General features: G+C 45.0%; 2 protein-coding genes across 14 annotated transcripts in view; one reads left to right on the forward strand and one right to left on the reverse strand.

Moving 5' to 3' along the window:
- Window positions 1-784: 784 nt before the first annotated feature.
- On the forward strand, window positions 785-5,257 carry LOC144476400 (26S proteasome non-ATPase regulatory subunit 2). The gene is made up of 13 exons (XM_078193300.1): window positions 785-1,125; window positions 1,178-1,354; window positions 1,421-1,607; window positions 1,667-1,963; window positions 2,024-2,106; window positions 2,175-2,410; window positions 2,468-2,606; window positions 2,819-2,939; window positions 3,933-4,120; window positions 4,194-4,284; window positions 4,343-4,630; window positions 4,701-4,895; window positions 4,986-5,257. The coding sequence occupies exons 1-13, from the start codon at window positions 785-787 to the stop codon at window positions 5,193-5,195; spliced, it is 2,553 nt and encodes an 850-aa protein (XP_078049426.1). The 3' UTR covers window positions 5,196-5,257.
- A 699-nt stretch (window positions 5,258-5,956) lies between these two features.
- The window catches only part of Unc-115a (actin binding LIM protein Uncoordinated 115a), a 32,153-nt gene continuing 15,779 nt past the window's right edge, over window positions 5,957-22,330 (reverse strand). For 2 of the 13 annotated variants that reach the window (XM_078193290.1, XM_078193285.1), the window contains exons 3-15: window positions 21,921-22,086; window positions 20,152-20,389; window positions 18,199-18,517; window positions 16,980-17,051; window positions 16,201-16,387; window positions 15,534-15,793; window positions 15,203-15,464; window positions 14,769-14,852; window positions 13,452-13,552; window positions 11,776-11,845; window positions 10,783-10,865; window positions 8,995-9,198; window positions 5,957-8,635 (exon numbers count right to left, since the gene is read on the reverse strand). In XM_078193290.1, the coding sequence (XP_078049416.1) occupies window positions 8,522-8,635; window positions 8,995-9,198; window positions 10,783-10,865; window positions 11,776-11,845; window positions 13,452-13,552; window positions 14,769-14,852; window positions 15,203-15,464; window positions 15,534-15,793; window positions 16,201-16,387; window positions 16,980-17,051; window positions 18,199-18,517; window positions 20,152-20,389; window positions 21,921-22,086 (2,160 nt within the window). In that variant the 3' untranslated portion in view covers window positions 5,957-8,521. Of the gene's footprint in view, window positions 8,636-8,994; window positions 9,199-10,782; window positions 10,866-11,775; window positions 11,846-12,140; window positions 12,239-13,451; window positions 13,553-14,768; window positions 14,853-15,202; window positions 15,465-15,533; window positions 15,794-16,200; window positions 16,388-16,979; window positions 17,052-18,198; window positions 18,518-20,151; window positions 20,390-21,920; window positions 22,087-22,330 lie in introns of those variants that run through there. The other 11 variants (XM_078193288.1, XM_078193287.1, XM_078193286.1 and 8 more) reach the window with 11 other exon arrangements.

A 22,330-nucleotide genomic window follows, 5' to 3' on the forward strand; every position in this document is an offset into this window, starting at 1 on the left:
GCAACGGATACACGTTTGCAGAATATACAGACGGAGATGGTAATGTGTCCAATCTTTTGAAATGTATCGAATCGAACGTATCCATTTTCCTTCTGAAGATAATCCTACCTTTCCTAGGACGAAGAGGACACGAGGTTGCAGGAGGAGTTGCTTCAATTAGCCGACGTACTATTGGTAAGTATTACCTATTAGAGGTGAGATATTTGAAAATTTCGGATATTCGAGTCCGATCGCGACCCGAAAACTCGGGTATACGTCATCGAAGTCGGGTTAACCTCTTGCACCATAATAACGAGTCAGATTCGTGACTAACATTTCTTAGATAATGTAATAGATATAACTGTCAGTCGTTTTTATTAAATTAAAATAAAATTTGAATCTTCTATCGTTAAAATTTGGGATGGAAGTAAATGAAGACAATTAGGAAACAAAAATCTTCTTGTTCCATCAAGGAAATTATTAAGGACGAAAAAATACTAATTGATGCAGATCTGAAAATATGATAGCACAAGGGGTTAGGTAGTGCACGAGGTGTTGGTAACGTACCGATTCAACCTAAGCACTGCCTAAACCGACCTCGACGTCGAAATTTTTGAGTATCGAACCTAAAACCGAGAAAGATGCCCGACCAAAACTGAAACCAAAATGTCGGGTACCCGCCCATCCCTATCATTTACCGCGTTTCTGATTTCACACCCTCGGAATGTCGAAACCACCTACGAGCCGCCGACATTTTCACAATTGGTATTTTTCGACGAAACTGAAGGGTCAGGACGAAAATGCGATGCTGGTGTCCTTAAGCCAACTGAGGCTGCTGATGCAGACAGCGACGACCTCGATGACGGCGGTTCCAAAGCCGCTGAAGTACCTTAGAAATAGTTACTGTGCTCTGAAGGATTCGCACTGCAGGGTAAAGCAGAAAGCGGTGAAGCAACAGTTTGCTGAAGTCCTGAGCGTGTTGTCGCTGGCAGGAGCAGCTCCAGGGTCGAAAGAGTGTCTGCGATACTGCCTCCAAGGCAATGTGACGAACCCTGGCGAGTGGGGCCACGAGTATGTGAGACAGTTGGAGTGCGAAATCGTCGATGAGATCACGAACGCTCCTGTGAGGGAGGAGCAACAGATAAGGTACCCCGCGACCCAAAATCTCAACTGAACATTGACCTCTGTCGAACGATAGGACACAATTGGCGCCGTTGATCAAGCACATCGTAAAATTCGACATGAAGCACAACGCGGAGATACCCGGCTGCGACCTGTGTCTGGAGATCGATCAGCTGAGCTTTCTAGGTAGCTACTTGGACAGCAGGAACTTCGGAAGAGTCTGCCGATATTTGGAAGGCTGCGCGTCCTACAGGTGAGTGAACCGCGGCTGCCGGCGCATTGTCAGCGTCTTGAAAGGTCATTATGTTGGAATTTGTAGCGAGGACACGGAAAGAAAGCAGATATTGAAAGTGGTCGTCGATCAGTATCTGAGATTCCAGGAGTACTGCAAGGCCATGCTGGTGGCTTTGCAGGTGTTCGATACCGAGTTGATTTATAAATGCCTGGCCACTTGTCCCGACAGCGTCACGCGGAAACAATTAGCGTTTATACTTGCCAGACAACGGGTAACGACTATCTTGTCCAATAATCTCGGCCGAATCGCTTACAGTTTCTTAATCGCCAGGACAACCCTCTGAAAAAGGAGTACGAAGGAGACGACGCAAAGGACATTGAGATGATCCTGAGCAATAGCCACGTGATCTCCCACTTTCACTCGCTGGCCAGCGAGCTAGACATCTGCGAGCCTAAGCTTCCCGAAGACATCTACAAGACTTACGAGGGAAAAGTTCTCGGAAAATACGAGCCAGACTCTGCTAGGGCCAATCTGACAGCCAGCTTCGTCTCCGGCTTTGTTCACGCTGGCTTCGGGGAGGATAAGCTGATGACCAACGCCGAGGACTGCTGGGTTTACAAGAACAAGGTGCGAGAGACTGGCTTATGACTAGGATTAAGGATCGACGCACGAAAAATTTATTTCTAGGATCACGGGATGTTGTCGGCTACCGCCTCCTTGGGTCTGATTCACATGTGGGACGTGGACGGTGGCCTGGTGCCCATAGACAAGTGAATTTCGATTTCCCTATGCTATCGATGAATGCTTTAATGGGGTTTTATATGCTGTTTATGATTAGGTACCTTTACACGAGCGAGGATTATATCAAATCTGGAGCTCTACTGGCTATAGGCCTCGTTAATTGCGGTGTTCGCAACGAGTGCGATCCGGCTCTGGCTCTCCTAAGCGATTACGTGTCCTCGAACAGCGCGACGCTAAGAATAGGGTCTGTTCTGGGCCTAGGATTGGCGTATGCTGGCTCCGGCAGATCCGATGTCACTCAACTGCTGATCGAAGTCTTAGCTGACAAGGAAAGTGGGTACAGTTCCTACGGATTCCTGAATCAGTTCTATAGAATTCGTGGATTTACAGATAACATGGAGGTGACAGCGTTGAGTGCGATATCCATAGGATTGATCAATGTAGGATCGGCTGATCCCGAAGTATCCTCGGTAATCCTCCAGAAGTTACTGGAGCTGGAGCCGCATGATCTGTCCAACACCTACTCCAGGTTATTAGCATAATAGCAACGGGGCATTTCTATTAAAACTTTGTATGTACTGAAAACCTGACAAGTATTTGTGTAATTAATATGTTTTATGAAAATTTTTAGTAGTTATATGTATTTGGCTGTCAGAAGAAAGCTAAAAAATATATGTTACAATGCGAACGTTAATTCTCGATTTCCATCGGAAATTTATTAAAAGGAAATTATACTTGCAGATTTCTACCACTGGCACTAGGATTAATCTACATGGGCTGTCGAGATGTGATAGAGTTTTCCTCCGTGGCCCTGGAGGTGCTTCCTGATCCTTACAAACTGGCCTCGCAGACTATGTTGCAGGTATTTGTTGCAGCGATATATTAATGACCAAAAAATAATTTATTAATCAACGGAAATAGCATGAAATATATCAATTACGAAATTGAAACGAAATTAGACAGCACAGAAATATTCAGGAGGCTCTCCTGCATTTATATCATGCAACAAGAGTTTATTTTTTTATTGTAAATGTCGGAAACAGGATTCTTACAGTTTTCCCTATAATAAACCGTATTAAAAGTTACACGCATTTTCTACTCCTAAAATAGTCGAAACAGCGCCATTAGTTGCAGTGGTAAAACGCTCAAACAGTTTAACGATTTGGTTTCAGTTTCTTTCGCTAGATAATAGTATTTCCCAATTTCTCTTAAAACATTCGAGTAGTGTCACTGGACATAGTGGAAAAATGCTTAAATTACTAGCCAAATTAGGACACAATATTTTCTAACGTCGGCGATAAATGATATCGCCATAATTTCCTCTAAAAATCTCGATCGTTGGTAAATTGTCTACAAGTTTCAGCATTTTGCCGCTACCTGCAGTGGCGCTGTTTGGACATTTTAAACAGAATTGTCAGGCGCTGCCACTTAGCGAAAGAAATTCAAATTAAATCGTTGAACAGTTTGAGCGTTTTGTCACTACACATAATGGCGCTATTTTGACATTTTCTCTTATGGAAAAAGCGGCTAGAATCATCCGTCTTCAATATTTACAATAATGAATTAACTTTATTAACATAATGTAAATTCGAAAGTCTCCTGAATATTTTTGAATTCTTTAAATGTTCGTTCAAGCATAAATTAATAGATATCATGGTATTTTCTGCGCATAATCGGATTTTTACTGTACTTAATGTTTTTAAATGACAGTCACCATATCTGTTCTCTAAATAATCCTAATAGGAATATTTATAATACCGAATATGACTTGCTGATTCATAAGAAATTGCCAATGCCAAGAAATAATTAACTAGGCATTGTAAATTTGCAACAAATTATAAGTTATTGTCTCTAGATATGCGCGTATGCTGGCACAGGCGACGTGCTTATAGTGCAAGAGTTATTACGAATTTGTTCGGAACCTGTCGACAACGATAGTACGCCGATTACTCCGGTAACCAGTTTTGCAAGTAGTTGTTGTTCAACGCAGAAAACTTCGTCTCCGGAGTCGACAGAGAAAACGGAGAAGAAAGAGGATCTCAAGTATTTTTCTTCGTTATTATAATAGACCAGCTTCTTTCCAACCCCTATATTAACTACTATAAAAATGTCCCAGAGAAATTGGGCCCACGCAAGCCATAGCTGTTTTAGGTGTCGCCATGGTTGGCTTAGGAGACGGCAACGAGAACTCAAGGATTTTTGGACAGGTCTGCTATACTTTCCCAGACATTTTGATCCTGCGAAACTATTGTTACTCATTTTTAGATAGGGAGATACGGCCCCATAGCCACGAGGAGAGCAATGCCGTTAGCTTTGGGCCTGTCCTCTCTGTCGAACCCTGACTATTCGCTGATGAGCGTTCTCTACAAATACAGTCACGACAATGATCCGGATGTCGCGAGCAATGCGATATTTGCGCTTGGTCTGGTCAGTGCAGGGACCAATCATGCACATGCCGCTAATCTGTTAAGACAGTTGATTTGCTATCACGCAAAGAGTCCGACGCATTTGTTCCTTGCTAGAATAGCACTCGGTCTGGTTCATCTCGGCAAAGTATTGACCACCTAGAAGAAACCAAAAATTTTATTAGGTTCCGCGATAGTAACACAATATTAATTTGTAGGGCACCCTGTCCATATCCCCTCTGCGTTGTGGCTCCAAAATTTTGGATCGCACAGCACTTGCTGGTCTGATGGTTGTTCTCGTGTCCTTCCTCGACTGTCGCAATTTAATCTTGACGAAATCGCATTACCTGATGTACTGTCTGGCCATCGCGATGGAACCAAGATGGCTGGTCACATTGGACGAGGATCTGCAAGTGTGTTTTACAATCCGCGTTATGACAAGTTATCTTTTTCATTTTCTGCGAGAGTTATTAGCGATTCGCTTTTTTTCTATCGATAATTAGAGTTTACCGGTACCAGTGAGGGTTGGAAAGGCAGTGGACACAGTGGGCAAGGCTGGGAACCCGAAATCCATTGCAGGTGGTTACGTCCACACTACTCCGGCGTTGCTTTACATAAACGAAAGGGCGGAGCTAGCTTCCGACGAATACGAGGCGGTTTCCAGCATGATGGAGGGATTCGTGATTCTTCGGAAGAAGGCTAATTCCTCTTGACTCTTAAATCTAGAACGCCACGGTGAAGTAAAAAAGACGGGACGCATGGTTTCAGAAGGTAATGCTCGGCAGGTAGTTTTATTTCACGATTATGGTAAGAAACACGTCTGACAAAAATGTATTATGCAACCTAGGAACAAAACTGTGAATAATCTATAGATTATGGCAATATCGATCTCTGATTCGAGGTGTACAAAGTAAAGACGGCGTCGAGCACAGGGTGGTCCGCCCATCAAATTGTCTTGATCATGAGTCAAACTAGTTTGTGCTTGCAATGTATATTAAAAGTCGAATGAATCTTACGGCTAGAAACATTTCGGTGGACCATCCTGCGCGCTTAAAATGCAATTAACTTGCCGCCTAGAACTCGTAGCATAGAACTTTGAGTGAGCGACGTGAGCATGAGAAACCAAAGAGTGAAAAAAACGTGAAGGACGCGTGAACGCATGGGTTTCGTGTAGGTTTGCGTTTATTGAACTTCAGGGACTAGCGGAAGCAATGTGCTCTATACAACAGAAACATACATTGGTTCGCATTGCACGGTGTGAACGCAACGGTGCACCATGATCTAACAGTGTCACGGTTGGAATCTGCTTGCGATCGGTCGTCGTAAATAAAACTCTTACATTCGATAAGGAAACAGAATGGAGAAAAAGAAAAAAAAAAGGGTACCGAAAGCAACAAAACTTAAAAGGATAGAGGCGAGAACAAATGTGTCCCGGTGAGGGAGAACGGAACGAGTACAAAAAGAACACGACGAGGAAGCAAATAGAATACGGTCTGTTAGAAAAATGTCTGGGCTAGCGCAGTTCGCTATTACAGAATCTCTGCAAATTAAAAATAAATATTGCAGTCTATTAGTTCTGATAGTGTACGTGTGTTTGTGTCCGTGGGCGTGTAAAAAAGCATACGAGAAGGAAACTAGGACATCATGAATGAGAAAACCGCCCTTTCCAATCTCCTCGACGTGCATCTTGCTCTCTCTTCTCTCTCCCTCATCTTTCTTTTTGTTGCTCGCAGAGGGTCGCATACGCAAGATCATGGAGCACGGTGAATCTCCTTATGAAACCAAGCGACGAGATATACTTGCCGGGAATTGCACAAACTCACAACGTCGCAGCTCTCGCGCCTCCGCAATTCGGTCGAAATCACGCGAAATTAAAGAAACCAATCGAAAGATTTAATTTTCTGTGACCCAGTGTCCTCTAACTTAAATTGCAATGCTTTCTGATCTTTTGACCCTGGGCCCAGATTCCTTTCCAAGGATGTCTTTTTTCTTAAAAAAATTCTCGACGCATTCAGCACCTACAAATATACCTAGTACACAAGAAAAAACTTTCGCAGCGCCTCCATAAAATAAAATAAGATAAAATAAATCAAATATGCTTTAACGGTTTTTTCAGCTGTGATTGGTTAGAAAGATCGACTGGGATCGCGAGAGCTCCACGGACGCTATTTTGGGAGACCGACGACTTTCCTCGCGTGTCGAATGTCCGCCGACATTCGCGTATAGGCACATGACTTAGGGTAACAGGCGAAGTGTAGTACAGTGATACGCTTATTCTCGGGCCGGTTCGCTTGACAGCGAATCGCGAACGCTTTTTTTCCCACCCCCTCTCTTATATCATCAAGGATTCCCGAAGAGATTGTGTCGATGCATTCGCGTTTGCTACGCGACTTCTTGAAATCGCTTGAAAATCCGATCTACTTCAACGTACGCCTTTTCTCGCTGTATCAGCTTGCCGCCTGACGTATAAAACGTCTTTTCGTTAAATATCTATCTTCTTTTCAATTCTATCTATCCACGAATGGATATACTTTTAGGATTACTCTTGAACAACCGTCGCCCGCACTGCAGAGCGATTCCGTGTAGTCAATATGCGTATATAGAGACAGATAAAAGGATCATCGTTACGCGACGCGTTCCCTATTCCGTAGACATTTATCGAAAAAACCTACGATGCCCTGGCAAACAGATAAAATAAGTTAAACGCGAGAAACGGAGATCGAATTCCGCGTCGATGTTTGATAAACGGAAAATCGACTTTGAAGAACGAGATGAACGGTTTTCGAAGTTGACTTCCTGGAAAACTCTCCAGATTTCTTCCTAGCTTGTATTACGAATTAGAAAACGCAGCGCGCGATCCATTAACATTTGATAAAATAGAGAATCAGCATGCAAAATCGTCGATATATGATTCACGTCACCCGGCAAGCTGGGCTTCCTATCTACTTATACGATAAAGTTCTCATGTTACTTATAGTAAAATATAATAATAATAATAATAGTTAAAAATTAATAATAATAATAATAATAATAATGACAGTTCATATAATAGTAGCGCTTTTGTGTAATAACCTTTTTTTTGCAAATAGTAAGTGTGTCTGTGGTTCAAGCGAATTCCGAAAACGGTGTACACCGTTGCCTCCCCTCGCCTCTGTCCACAATGCGGTGATTTATGTACAAGAACGCACACGGTGCATCGCGAATATTTGCATCGTCCCGTTCTCTAATTCCCTACTACTTTCTTGGCAGGGTTTCCAGTAGATCGTACGCGCGCGCGCGACGACGATTCTCGACGTTGATCCGGAGTCATTGGAACGGAAAGAAGAAGAGACACGCTCGCGTTCACCGAACTCCCCGAAAATATTCTACCCATTTACCGTTTCCTCGGCGCGACAACAAAATCATGGTCGCGGAAGGTCGGATTAAAAGCTAGATGCAGGAAAAGATACGTCTCTCTGTTGTTCTCCTAGAGGACACACCTGTGAACATATTACTGTCGCTCGTTCAAATTCTATTAACCTCGGGTTTCTCTCTGTCTCTCTCACACACACACATTCTCCGCGTCGACAGCGATCGGTAATCAAGGGCTTCTCTCTCGTTTTCGGCTACTTTCAACGGCGCTGGCCCGCTAAATCACAGAAACGGAAACAACGACAAGAAGGATTCCCCCGGGAGAAGCACCGAAATCGCACAGGTGCGACGAGGCAATGATCTCATCGCATATTGGTCGGAGCTGCCTACGGACTCGTTGCCGAGAGAACGAAATTGACGACAAATGGCAGTGCTTCTTCTGTCTGCGCGTGGGCGTGTGTGCACGTGTACCGGCGTGTATTCGCGTGGGAACCGCGATCCCACGATTCCTCGAGGACCGTTCTCCCGCGTTCGCGGCGCGGTCCGCGATCGATGGATCGTCCCGGGGCGATCCGCGGTGTCCCGATTCGGCTGCCGCGACCCCAAGGAATGTACACTCGATACCAAGGTGACACAGTTGTGACACGGCGGAGATAATATGCCGAACGCTTACGGCGAGTAAGGCTGGTTAAAACAGTCGGGCGCGTCTTTTCATCTCGTTGCGGCGCCACTGCGGCATTCTGTAGAATTCCGTGCGGCCGCACTGCAGGACTGCCTCGAATTCCGCATCTGAAAGATGTCGCTGGAAAAGTCAAAAAACACATTCTTAGATTTCTCAATTCCGACCGTTAATGTTTCTTACATGACGAAGCACAAAAAAGAGAATTATATCGCTAGAGCAATATCGTTTAAAATTCTGCCCAGAATCTAGCAATTTCGCCAAGAGAAGCACCAAAACATTGATGGTTTATTTATCTCGAGAGAATATCAATTGGTTACCGATTGAAATCACGTTAAAGAATTAGATAAATCACGCGGGATAGTGGACTCGCGTGTGATTACAAGGTACGAGTGTAAAGAATTTTTTGCCGGGAATGCGGTTCGTGCGGGTAATTGCAGAGATTAATGCCGTGAATATCAATTAGCGGTGTAGTTGCTCACCTCAAGGTTGCAGCGATCCACGTCGGCGGGCAGCCTATAGTTAGTGATGACAAGTAAGTGATATGGATAGAGTTTCGGTGGTTCGGATGGCGCAGTACCCATGTCCGGCAGTGATCTTCTCACATGATGTCCCCCATGACTCCCGACCACCGAACCTAGGCCACCTGTATACGTGGTGGACGATGGTAGCATTCCACCATCATTCTGAAGCACGAGTCGTACATTAATACCCGTAATCTGAGACGTACCATCGGAGTTAATAGCGGTGCATTTAATTGAACGAAGCCTCTCGCGCGGGAACGAATTCTTTACGGTTTCCTCGGACGCTATGATCGTCCTTCGGAACGCATTCTCGCTGCTCGATTTTCGATCTTTCAATTATCCAATGATCAACATTTTTAAGAGGCTTTAAATCTATTCGAAACAGATTATTTTTGCCGATTTTCTCTCAATTTTGCACAGTAGTTCCGCAATTCTCTGGATTTTGGAGTATTTCAAATAAATTGAACGCAGGACGCGTAATGCTTCCAATACGCAAAATTGAGAGGATATCTCGGTTAGGCTTTTGAAGAACTATGTAAATGGTCCCACGCGAGATGTTTGTTCTCACGTTGCAGCGGATCGCTCGACCGTCAGCATGACTGAACGTTGTAGCAAAAATAAAAAGAGAATCAGCGAATTGACTGAACGACGCGTTTTTGTGCGAACGGCGTGCACCATTGGCGTGGTCGGTGTGCCGTTCGCGAGACAGAACTATAGCTAGACTGAAACGAGGCGATGCGATGGTAACTGGAATCTTGCGATTCATTCTTGAACCCCGCGCAGTCGGTGAACCGTTTTTCGTGCAGTGTGTTCTGTGAGACTTACATGATACCGGACTCTACACTCGCCACGGATCGGTCGCTTTTCGATCGGCAGGGAAAGAATGAAGCAGTCACGACACACGCGTGAACGTGCGCATCATGCACAGATTGTTCAGAAATTGTTCAGTGTAGACCATAGTTCCGTTCTGTTTCTTTCGTTCCGTAGTGCACAAAAGATGCTTTCGTATGCGGTTAATGGAAGTGTTTTAGTACGCGTCGGTTAACTCGACAAAAAACGAAAAGTGAGAGACGGCAGCAATGGCGACGATCTATATTAATCCTTGTTAAAGATTTTGGGCGGGATCGGTACGAGAAACTCGCATCGTGTTATCGTTGCGTCAACGAAAAGATATTGCGTTATTGTCTGGCACTGTCGAACAAACAGCAAAAAGCTGGTCACCTTCGGTCTAAAACGTTGCAAATCATCGAAGCGCATAAACAATCTCTAATCGAATCGATCTCTGGTAAACTGATTCGTCGATAGTCAAATATGCAACAACTCCAAGTCGCAAGGCAAACAAAACAAGAATCGAAAACAAAATAGATATATTGCAAATGCAAAGTAGAAAAAAAAATGGAGAACTGTAATCGCAGCAAATGTACAGCAGGCATGCGCAAAACAATATACAACGCTCTATGTACAAAATATATGTAGATATATTACACTGCGACAGCGACGGTCCAACTATATCGATATGTACATAGATATTTCTGTACTTTGTGAAAACGATTCCGTGAATTCGTGATCTAGTCTCTCGCGTTCGTGCGATTCTCATTTCATCTCTTTCTTCATCCCTCTCTCTCTCTCTCTTTCTCTCTTTCACACACGCGCACACTCCTTCTCTCTCAATACCGAATTAATCTAACGCGACTGCAAGAATGCAATTAATCATATAAATCAGAAATGCAAAAACAAGCTACAAACCATGCTAATTCGCCGGGAGTAGTATGGGGCTGTGGTACATACCAGTGCCCGTCGATCCACATCCGTGATGCTGCCTGTCGATACTAAAGTTCGGGAGAAAATGGGAAAGAAAAAAACCATGTCAAACCATGTTGCACAAACCATTTCGTTATGTTAAGAAACAGTCGTTTCGCTCGGCGATCGATCGTGTTCCGTATCCAACCAACAACAGCCGAACGTCTTCCTCTCTGACACAGCATCGATACATCATTTCTGATTTGACCGACGTTGGCGAACTGTCTTGTCGACCGGGAAGACGATCGGGCCCGATGAAATCACTATAAGCGAATGTCGGATGATCGTATTTGTACAAGATATGACCTGAATCCACTAAAAAAGCTACATGATACGTGGCAGCTCTCAACGATCAAACATCCTCAAGGCACGTATCATACTGTGACGTTCATCGCGCTACGGATGACCGTCACGAACAGCTAGAAATCCATCCGGCACGGTTAATGATCATAACAGTCTGCGATTCTTATGCAATCCGTGATCTAAAATGATCACCGTACGCCGGGTCCCACAGCGGGGAAACGATCGTACAATGAAACGATGACAATGACAATCCGTGTACCTATGTATGTACGTATATGCGTGTATATATGTAAGTGTGCGTATTGGGGTGAGCATGAGTGTAGCACGTGTTGTATAGTTTGTACGATTCAGCGAGGATGCATTAGTCAAGCATGCTCAGGTATTAAAGCCGATATGTAATGATCAAAATAGAACGAAGAGAAATGAAAAAGAAAAAAAGGAAGAGCATAAAAGCGTGCTCGCGGAACCGTTAGAGAGATTGTCAACGCACGTGGTTCCGCGAGCACTCTCGATATGTGAACAAAATAATAATGATAAAGAAGCATGTACAAGAAGGTCGAAGATTCGAGAGTACTGCGAGAGAAAAGGTGGCAAGATAACGTGATTGGTATAGGTCCTTTCCGCTTTGTTACTCACTATCTGACTTGCCAGAGGAGAAATCAGTGCTGTGCGTCTTGTCTCCCATCCCACTGAACGAATAATCACCCTAGACGACAGAAAAGCGTACATTTTAGCAGTGGCACGTGGTACATTCTCCTTAAACCGTGTAATATCATCATATGTGTATAATATATATGTATAGATATAGAGAGAGAGAAATATGTATATATATATTTCCATCGATAGAGAGAAAATATAAGTAATGGTAATAATCACAAGAATAAATCGTAAGAGTCGAAACAAGTAAAGAATAAAGTGTCTCTAGAGCATTTCTTAACTAAAATACAGCAACAGGTGCAAGAGATTGGTCGTCGATTGTGACGCGATTGTGCAAGACTTACAGGGAGAGCAGATACAGAACCGCCGGTCGAGGAGAAGGTGTGACTTCGCGGTGCCAGACCGTACCCTGGCTTCGGGATGTGCCGAAGGGAGCTCACAACTGGTTTCAAATGGTCAATCGACAGTATTACTCATTAGTTCCAACCGGACAGTGGAATCGTTTCATTCCCATACGAATGCCCAACGTTCGCCAACAAAACATTGCGTTCTTTGTATTGCGTGGAGTGGTTTTTCGTTACATCGACTTTGCTCTGTGTCACTGGAATCGGGGGACTGTTTTGTACCCTACCTTTTGCATCGAGAGACTACAGTCATCGGCTTCACCTTTTTTCCAAAAACTTTGCAACCTCTCCTTCTCACAGTATCCACGTGCGTTTGCTTCATGATAGATCACAAGTTCTACTTTATTCGTCGCTAAACCAGATATAATCAATAGCGTCCCTATCAGTTCAAATATTTCCTTCGGACGACAGGGCTGTTTTTCTTCCATCGATGCTACGATGCGACTGCTCGAATTTTAAGATGAGAAATATTGGCCGGATGATAATTTGAGAAATTGAGCGTTTGCTTCTGAACGAGAGGATACTGTGACGTGTTCGCTGCCATGCTTCCTCAAAAACCCCGAAGAAAGATATTTCTCCAGAGTTTCGTTGACTTTTGTCGGTGCAGCTCTCCAGCAAGCACGGCGAGCGAAAAAAGAAGATTGCCAAGGAAGAACGAAAGAAAAAAAGGTAAGAGAATGCAAATTTTCGAGTACTACGTGTTGGTAGGTCCTCCGAGACACTACTATTAATCGAACATCCCCACGGCAAGAGGGCGAAACGTTCGTTTCGTGGTGCAGAAGCGTAGTGTGCCTCGTGAAACAGGGTGCAAAGAATAATCGGCGCGTGTACGAGAAACGAAAAGATATTCATATGCAATCAATATGTACTTGTACTCGGAACGAATAAGCCAGCACCTGTATGTGTACGTGTGTGTCTGTGTGTAAGTAATAGTAAATATTTCTATAAAGCTAAAGATACAAGAGAGAATAAAGAAGGTCGATAGAGAATAAAGAAGAACGATACAAAAAGAAGCATGCCTCCCGTGAAGACAAGTCAACAAATCGGAATCATCATACGTTTCCCTCGGTCGCACGACGTCTGCTCTTCGGTAGTCTTTTTTTCTACTTTTTGGCGTGCCTGTTCTCGGAAAAGCGAGCTTCTTTTCCTTCGCATCGAGCCAAAGCTCGCCTTTCCGGGCCCGTGATTACGAGTCTATAATCGTTTGACTTGAGATCAACGGTAGGTCAATTGGAAAGTTCACGGACTCACCGAATGATAGTGCCTAGCGGCGTTTGGAAGAGTGAAGGCGCGTTGAGTACCAAGGGGTGGATAGTTTCTGGGAGCCGGGGAACGTGCCGATGACCTCCCAACTGCCGCCCACGCAAACACAACACAAACACAAAAACACAAATAGAGACACGATGATACAGGTAGCGGCGTGTCGACTAACGATAGACAGCAGTATACTATATCGATATATAAATGAGAGCCGACGTTGGAAGATAGTTGCGCAGATTTGGCGAAATTTTTAAACTTGCCTGCACTTTCGCAACAGCGAGGCGAACGCTATAAACTTCATAATGATAACGTTCCATAATCGAAATGAATTTAATCTTTACATTTCGACGAAGTAATGAACGCCAGTCAGTATTGCTGGGTAGGTTTAGTATCAAAGCACGAATTCAATTCGGCTTTCCCCATAAATGGTATAGCTCTAGCTTTTAAATGTTCCTTTGAACTAGACCAAAATTTAATTCGTAGGAGTTTCGCGACTATCTTCCAGTGTGACGAAACATTCAATAGATATGACAGAATGATACTTTTCTTCTGAGCGATGTATGTTCGTGTATGATGAAATAGTTGCGAATGGTGAAATATCAGAGTACCATGCGAGAAGAGCTTAGCAAGATGTAGTCTAGGGTAATTTAACGGTCGGGATGGACACCGCGGTTGGGTTTTGCCTCGGTGAAAAGAACTGGGAGCTCGGTATCGCTTATGCTACTTCGCAGGATGATTTACTCGACGCACAGTACAGCGGACTCCGCGAGCAAGCTGCAAGTGTTTTCATCATATGAAAGGAGTAAACTCACTGACTCGCGAGGTCCGCCGTATAGTCCTCGGGAAAGATGATAGATGTAAGAATAGGCAAGCACATCGATGATAGATGTCGATCACATGCAGAAGCGGATAATACATCACCTGGTTACGTTAATGGGCGCCCGTAGTGTGCGGTATTTGGTGCTATGCCACGGCCACATACAACTTAAAACAATCGCTGCTCGAGTCACGCACTTGTTATCGTTCGTCAATCGAGCACGGGCGACACCCTTCCCCCATCGTACGATTCGTATTCGCACGTCACAAAATGATATTTTTCGAACGTGGGATGCTCCCTCTCTCTCTCCCCACCCAGCTATCACGTCGGTATCTCTAAATGTCCGATGTTACTTCAAACGGTAGAGTGGTATGTTAGTGTCATGTGCGAACGTGTGGACATGTATGAGATGATTATCACTTAATGTTAATGAGACGATCATGATAATAATGACAAAACTAGTCAGCTCGAATACTGTGGGGAGAACTTACCGTTGTAACTCGGCCCGCTGGATCTGTAACTGAGACCGTCGTCGTCCTCCCAAGGTCTGGCGTGATCTATATTTCTCGAAGGAGCTAAAAAATAAGCCATGGATCAGAGATTTTAGATTCTCACGGTCCGAAATCGTGTCCTCGTGAAATTATTTTTCCAACGTTTCACTAACGCAATGCGGCTAGCTTCATCAAGTGGTGGTATTCCATTTTGTATATTGGAGACTGCTCATTGCTTATCAATTGTACAACTTTTTTTTAATTGATTAGTTAAACAGTGGAACACAATTATCAGAAACATTGGAGAAACAAATCCAGTAAGACAGGACTTATGCCCGAAAGCTTCGACAGTAAATACTGCACGTGATAGATCGCTTTGGAAATCTAGCGAACGATCTTTGTATCTACATCAGCGATAATAATTCTACACTCACAGGCACCGACAGGGCTCTCATATCGAAGTCTGTGCGTTGGTTCTCTGGCAGCGGACGGCGTTCTCGACGCGTTCCTGGGGTCTACGTTGGCAGCTTTATGTCTCAGGTTCTCGCGATCCTTCTCCCGATCCTGCAGGAACACCTTCGCTATGCCAGTGTCGATTTTGCTCAGCTCGTCCTGCTCTTTCTTCAACTTCTCTTCTACTTCCTTTATATGCGTCTTGTTGTCGACCTCATCCTCATCATCCGATATTGGTACTCCCTACGAGCCGAGCACAAGTGTTATTACGGGGTTCAACAACAAATTAATCGGTCTCGTGGTTAGGCTCACCTTGTATGTGTCAGACCATCGTCTGCGTCTCTCTGGATCCGTGTAAGGATAAGGAGGAGCGGGAAAATCGTCCCTCTCGATCGGCGGCTTGGCTCCAGGAGGCGGCTTCATGGCGTCCGGATAATGTGCCAGCTCTATTGGCTCGTCATTATCTACTTGACTGGCCGGCGACTTCGGTCTCGGCTCGCTGAGAGCGTCGACCAAGGCTCGCATTCCTGATCGGCTGCTGCGACCGCCGAGGCTTCTTATCGAACGGGACGCTGTCGTAACAGGAACACGATTCACACTTTCCTTTGGCTGCTGAACACCGCGAAAAATTTCGGATCGGCCAAAGGGTGCAACCATCAGCCATGCCGCACAAGAATAGGCTCTAAGAGACACTGACCCCTATATTGTTAAATCATGAACTCTGCCTCTTTTTCTCGCAATGAAACTATTGTGTTAGAATACCTATCAATGCATCGTATCGCCGTCGAGAATTATTGGCCGTGTATTTTTTTTATCCCACTTTGATACGATGCGGAGATATGCTAGAATCGTCGACAACTTTGTTTCCTGAATAAAATTTAAAGCATGCTTTCCAGCTCGTGGTGAATCGAGACATCGTGAAATTTTGGCACACCTACCGATCCGAAAGTAATAGCGCCGAGGCGGAGATCAGACTTACAGCTGGGTCTGTGAAAGTGTGGGCTCGTCGGTGGTTTGTCGTACGGTTGTATCGGACGTCTCAAGTATCCTTGGCTGGGCGTCTCGGTCAAGTATGAGTACGTGTAAATCCTAGACACATCCTCGGATGCACCGCGTCCGTATTCTCTCAACATCAGTCCAGGACTGCCGGTTCGCGCGGGGTAATACTGAGGCAATTAACGCATATTATCGCGGTTGAGCTCGTGCTGGGCTCGCGGTGTGTCGTAAGCGTCTTGTCATACCGCTAACTTTAGCTTCGTACTGAGCAAAGGAAGATAACAACTCGATGCGTGTTACGCTCTTTCGAGAAAGCACCTTTCCCGCTAATCTACGGCATCGAATACCGATAAGATCAACGTCCCTTTCGCGAAGAGTTCTACACGATCCTCAATGCGTCGGTAGATTCGGTGTTACCTGACAATCACGATGATAATTGCTCGGAAACGTTTTCGACTAATTTCGACTAGAAGTAGAACGCTGCACCAAAGGAACGTAGAGCGAAGTTCAAGTGAGGTCTTCAATTGAACCGAGTGTAGGTGAAACTGCGCGCAAGTAGGACAGGAATCAGCTGATTGGCCGCTTTACCAATTGATCCATCCGACCACTCGAGATCTAATATTCGCCCGCCACCCACATCGGGGGATGGAGGAATTTCGGCGACGCGGAGGACGCATCCGGCGGCGTGGAATTCAAACTTATGGCGCGGCGTGACGCGGGGTTTCTCGAAAGAGCGTATGTGCTAGGAGATACATGGCATACCTTGCGACTGAGGCTGCTGTAAGGGCTGCAGAGTGATCCGTTCAGGCTTGGCGTGCGTGACCGCAATGAAAACTATACACAATGACCGTGCGAAAAAAAAGTAAACAACGATTAAGAAAGCAATAATCAAAATAAAAGAAAAAGATATATTGAGAAGAGAAAAATCATAGAGAAAACGAAATATATGACGAGTTCTCAGTTCAAGTATGTATATATATGTATATGTATATATATGCGTACGTAAAATATAATATAATATAATATATATAATACCGAAAACCGTACATCGAAGCGTGCGGAAGAAGTGTACAACGTCACGTTAAAGGAGAATGTAAATGCACAATCGAAAGCCAATAATAATTATCGTTCAATAGAATGGTGATAAAATTAAGCTATACACAAAGCTGTTACTGAAAATATAATTATAGTAGTAATAGGTGGTTCTGTAGGTGGTATCTAAACGAGATTGATCTACTCTAGAGTCTGGTGTCGAGACAACTGTATAATAATACGTAGTATGTATAATACTGAAACACAAGAACGCCAACCGAGCAACAAGTAGTATGTTTCACACGAGACACGTGGTAACAACACAAGTCCAGAATAAGCACGATGCAAGCTGACTTTTTCCGTGATCGTCTCGGACCGTTCGACAAGATATCGTCTCGACCGATATACATGTTCCGCAACATTTCAACAATGGTCGTTCGACGGCAACGTACGATGCAACTTAAATTTCAGAGAAAACAACAACAACAACAAAAGAATGCATTCGGCGAGATGAGAGAGCGACGTGCACATATTCTCGAACGATATCGTCAAGACAGAGGATACTAACCATGTTATGTCGAGAACAATGAACGTTATTAGGAGAGATTCGCGATCGAACGACAACAGAGTGAAAAATGAGACGCGGTCGAAACCGATCGAACGAACGATCGACTGCGAGAGTGACGCCATCGTAAGTCACCGTGACGATGAAATGGAACACGAAGGACAACGATCGCCGCACGCTCTACGGTGCAATTGATTATGTTACAGAGATCGGTACACCAGTTCCGAAATTCGAGTTTAGGATAGGCGCGAAGCTTCGAGGAACGAGGATTGAGAAACGGCAGTCGAGTCCTAGTCGACTAGTTCTCCGAGACCGTGATGCTCCCTGACGTTCGCTGCGAAATTCGGCAACTGCCGAGCGAATCGGTACCTGTCCCGGGCTTACCTGCATTTCTGACGCGCTGCTGGAAATTCGCTCTGACTCCCGATGCTGGGGAGTATGCGCTTCCCCGTGGCCATTTACGATACCGTTCGGCCCGCTGGGTCCGGGACCGCAGCGCGGGTGCCATATCGCTGCACCCTGCAAGTACATCTCCTCCCCGTCACCAAAGGGATCCCCGCATTTGGTGCATCGCGCGCAGGTTGGATGAAAATGATGATTATCGCCAGCTTGCAGCACCTTGCCGCTGATGTAGCGGTTGCAGTACGCGCACTTCACGCCGAACTGCTTCTGGTAGTCTTTCTCGCAGTAAGGCACCCCGTCTCTGCCGAACATGGTCATAGTAGTCCTTACTTTCGCAATTTATTCTATCGACGCCTGGGTACGTTTAATCTTGGAGCCTCTTCGCTTTCGAGGTTGTCTCAAGAGTTCAAGTATAATTTAAAGCAGGAGAATAATTTGAGTGACGGAAAAACATTGATATGCAATTTTCATCTCGTTAAAATGTCTAGCTCCCGAGTCTTGAAATTGTGGCAGAGAAATCTTTTATTTTGCGCAAGGACTCGTAATCTAATTTATTGCACAGACTTTTCTCCTGAGAATGACATCGCGCACAATGTGTGCGATCGGCCTCGAACAAGTTAACCCTTTTAGTACCGAACGACGATATATCGTCGTTCGGTGCACTTGCCAAAAATACCAAACGACGATATATCGTCGCGCCTCCGTTGGAGCCTTATTGTACTCATCACAAGAGGTCTGTGTTTCAAAATAACTTTATAAAATGTTAAAATGGTTCATATTCGATGCAACACAAGTGAAAAAATGGTTATTAGATTTAACTTTTTGTTATATTTTATGTTGATTAGTGCCGCAGGTCTGTATATGTTAGAGCGATAAGATAGAAACGGGACCCGGGATATCCCTCGGATATTCGTCGACACGGGATAGTTTCTCTGGACCGTAATCGCAATTTTTACGATGTTTATGATAGTTATCAGAGTATTCCAATTGCAATAAAGGGTTGCATGGTATATGCATTAGTAAGCACCAATGCTAATAAATTGCTTGTGTAAGTAAAAGTAAGGAAATATTACATGTCGTCGCCACAACGACAATGCCTAAAGCATCATTCTGATCTTGATCACCAACATTTGTTTCAATGTGGGTGACATTACATATTTTTAGTGGCTAGAAAACTAACTATAAATATCTATAATAACACTTATATTTTTTTTAGTGACGTATTACCAGCTGCACGATCCACTTGTGTAGTAGATCTGTCTGACGCTTGCCGTGCATCATAGCGTTATCCTTCCGTTTTGTTATCCGACTTCTGCTATTGTATTGCAAATGATTGCAAAATGCAATGTCTATACATTATACTAAATGATGTATATGGAGCTATGACCAAATGATGACATTTTTTATGTGCAATTACCATTTGAAAAAGAGTAATCACTTTTGTACGATTTCTGTTATGTCTTATGTTTATGTTATTCTTATGATTTTCAACAAATAATGAAACACAATTCATATCGTTTTATTCTCCCTTTATTTCCGAATATGCTGCTTTTTATATTTTGTAAATATCACTTCTACTTTCGTTTTTACGAGCATTTTCGCAAACCTCTGCAAATTCGCCAATTCGGCCCGGTATTCTTCGCTTAGGCACGTTCTGTTCGCCGGTACTAAAAGGGTTAACCAATGAAAGGATTGAATTGAAAAGCTCTCGGTCTGTAGCGACACAGTGAAAAGAGCTTGCGCCAAGCGTAGAATCCACGCTTGAAATCGATAGAATGTTAAATCGCGGAACCATGGAGTTTCATTGTTGGGGCATAGAGGCCGAGCAAAGCGGAGAGCTCGCTCGTCTGGCGGTCTAATGAAAATTGCAGGCGGCAGGGGTCTCCAAGATTGAACGAGCTAGGGGAGGAAAAACCGGCGATTTTCTCGACTCACTTTCCCATGTACTCGCCGTGGAGCACGGTGTCGCAGCTGTGGCACTTGAAGCACCAGACGTGCCACTGTCGATCGAGCGCTACCAAAGCCTGACCTTCCCGTAATTGGTTTCCGCAACCGGCGCAAGCACCGGGGTCGGAGGGCCCGTCTCCGGCTCCTCTGGTCGTCGCGTTATTGCCGACCGGCGTCGAGGCCTCTCGAACCGGGATACCGACGCATCGATGGCATAGAGCTTGACCTATAGACAATGCTCGGTTAGTTAGGATTGGACGGATCCGGTCGACGATCTGCTGACGCACAGCTCGACGCCGCGCCGCGACCATTGTCTTTTATCCCGGCTAGCGTATCTTCGCCGACTGATTCATCGTTTGTACGCGCTCGGCGCCGCCAGCCAGCTTTCGCCGATTGTTTACTTGCTCTTGATTAAATCATCCTAGCGTATAAATAGCCAGGCGACTCGACTCTCGTGTCGCACATCTGGAAACATGCATTTCCGATCAGCGCAAACGCATCGCTCCTTCGGAACAATGATTTTTCGCGGTTGAAACGTCTTTTTGGAAAAAGATACAATAGATTCCGAATATTCGGCATACATCCTTGGTGCTAAAATCCTTCCGAGAGAAGGGTCCTTCGATCTGTTTCTTTTTTTCCAATTTCAAGACCAGATCTTAGGAGCAAATGATTCTACCTTGCGGCTAAAACATCTATTAATCAACGATTGCTGTCTGGCACAGCGATTTCTGACATTATCTATTCTTCGGGGGCAAATGAGAACCTTGTTGAAAGCTTCGCGGAATGTCCGAGATGAAATTGAGACGTTACCAAGGGAAACGCTGTCGTTCTAACTACGACCAATTCCCAGTAGGCGTGGTTCCGATGCTCTCGACTCCGACGGAGTAGTGCTCCAAAGAGCAGTGTCTGCCCGTGTTCGACTTGACGGGGCAAAAATGGCGATTTGCACAGCGAATGAACCGGTTTCAGAATATCGAGGAAATTGTATCGCGGCGAGAACAGTAGAGAGCCGGCTATGCATTTCTGGAGCTTGATCTCTAAAAATACACGGTCCTCTCTCGCGGGACGATCGATAAAGCGGCCGAGGTTGCATGTGCCGATGCGCATAAATATTTGTTCGCGGACAATATAACGATCGGATCGAAGGGGGTTTCAACTCGCGGGATGGGGTCATACTCCAAGTATCTCGGATGCAGACGTATCTCCGAGCTTCAACGGTGTAACCGGTACAAGGCCACGCGAGCATGGCCTCGTTAATCCGCTACGATACACCTAAGTGGTAATTTGCTTTAACAGGTTCGTCAGTATACCAATTTCGTGGGTCGCATCGAAACGCGACTTATTTAAACGAAACGTTTCAAACTTCTGCGACCCTTTCGACGAATCATAATGGGCCTCTCGATCCTAATAAAGTGAATTCTCTCGGCTAGGAACGCTTTGCTTTTAAAGTTCGAGTTCTCTCGAAGGCAGAACACAAGCTTCCAAATTCGGGACTTGTCACGGACAGCTCTCTTTGGTCCGAGAGTTCCGGATTGCCCTCGAGGGCAACGGCTGCAGATTCGCGTCACAGCGGTGAGAGCAGACGCTTGCTACATTACCATGTTCGCCGACTTTGGGAGGCGCGGCTTCGGTGCTCTCGCCCTCGGTAGGTTAGGGCAATGGCTCTCAGGGCCAAACCTGACCTAGAATCTGGAAGCCTGTTGCTTCCGAATCAACCAGGGAGGGAACGCGTCTCGATATCAAGGGGTCACACTCACCTTGCACGAGCGACACCTTAGTGCCCTGACCCAGCAGAGGCTGCCTGCATCTCTGACAGTGGAAACAGTTCGGGTGGAAGGCGTGTTTTTCGCCAGCGGTGACCACGTCGCCCTCCACGTACTCGCCACAACCGGCGCACTTGGTGCCCCAGCGTTCCCTGTAGTCCTGGAAACATAAATAATTAACTTAACGTTCGCTGCCAGTAAAAACTATAGCAAGTCGACGCGAAGCAGAACTAAAATCCCAGAGAACCCCCAAGGAAATGTCGTTAATTGAACTCAAAGTTTAAAAGGCTGTAACTAGAGGTTCTCTAGGTTCAACAGACCTTCGCCGTAGGATGTAGGACGAAGTATGGAACAGGTAAAAACGAAGGGCTGGACTGGGAAACGCGACTATACAAGCGGCGAGT

The sequence above is a fragment of the Augochlora pura genome, chromosome 10, assembly GCF_028453695.1.
Source record: "Augochlora pura isolate Apur16 chromosome 10, APUR_v2.2.1, whole genome shotgun sequence".
NCBI classification, from domain to species: domain Eukaryota; kingdom Metazoa; phylum Arthropoda; class Insecta; order Hymenoptera; family Halictidae; genus Augochlora; species Augochlora pura.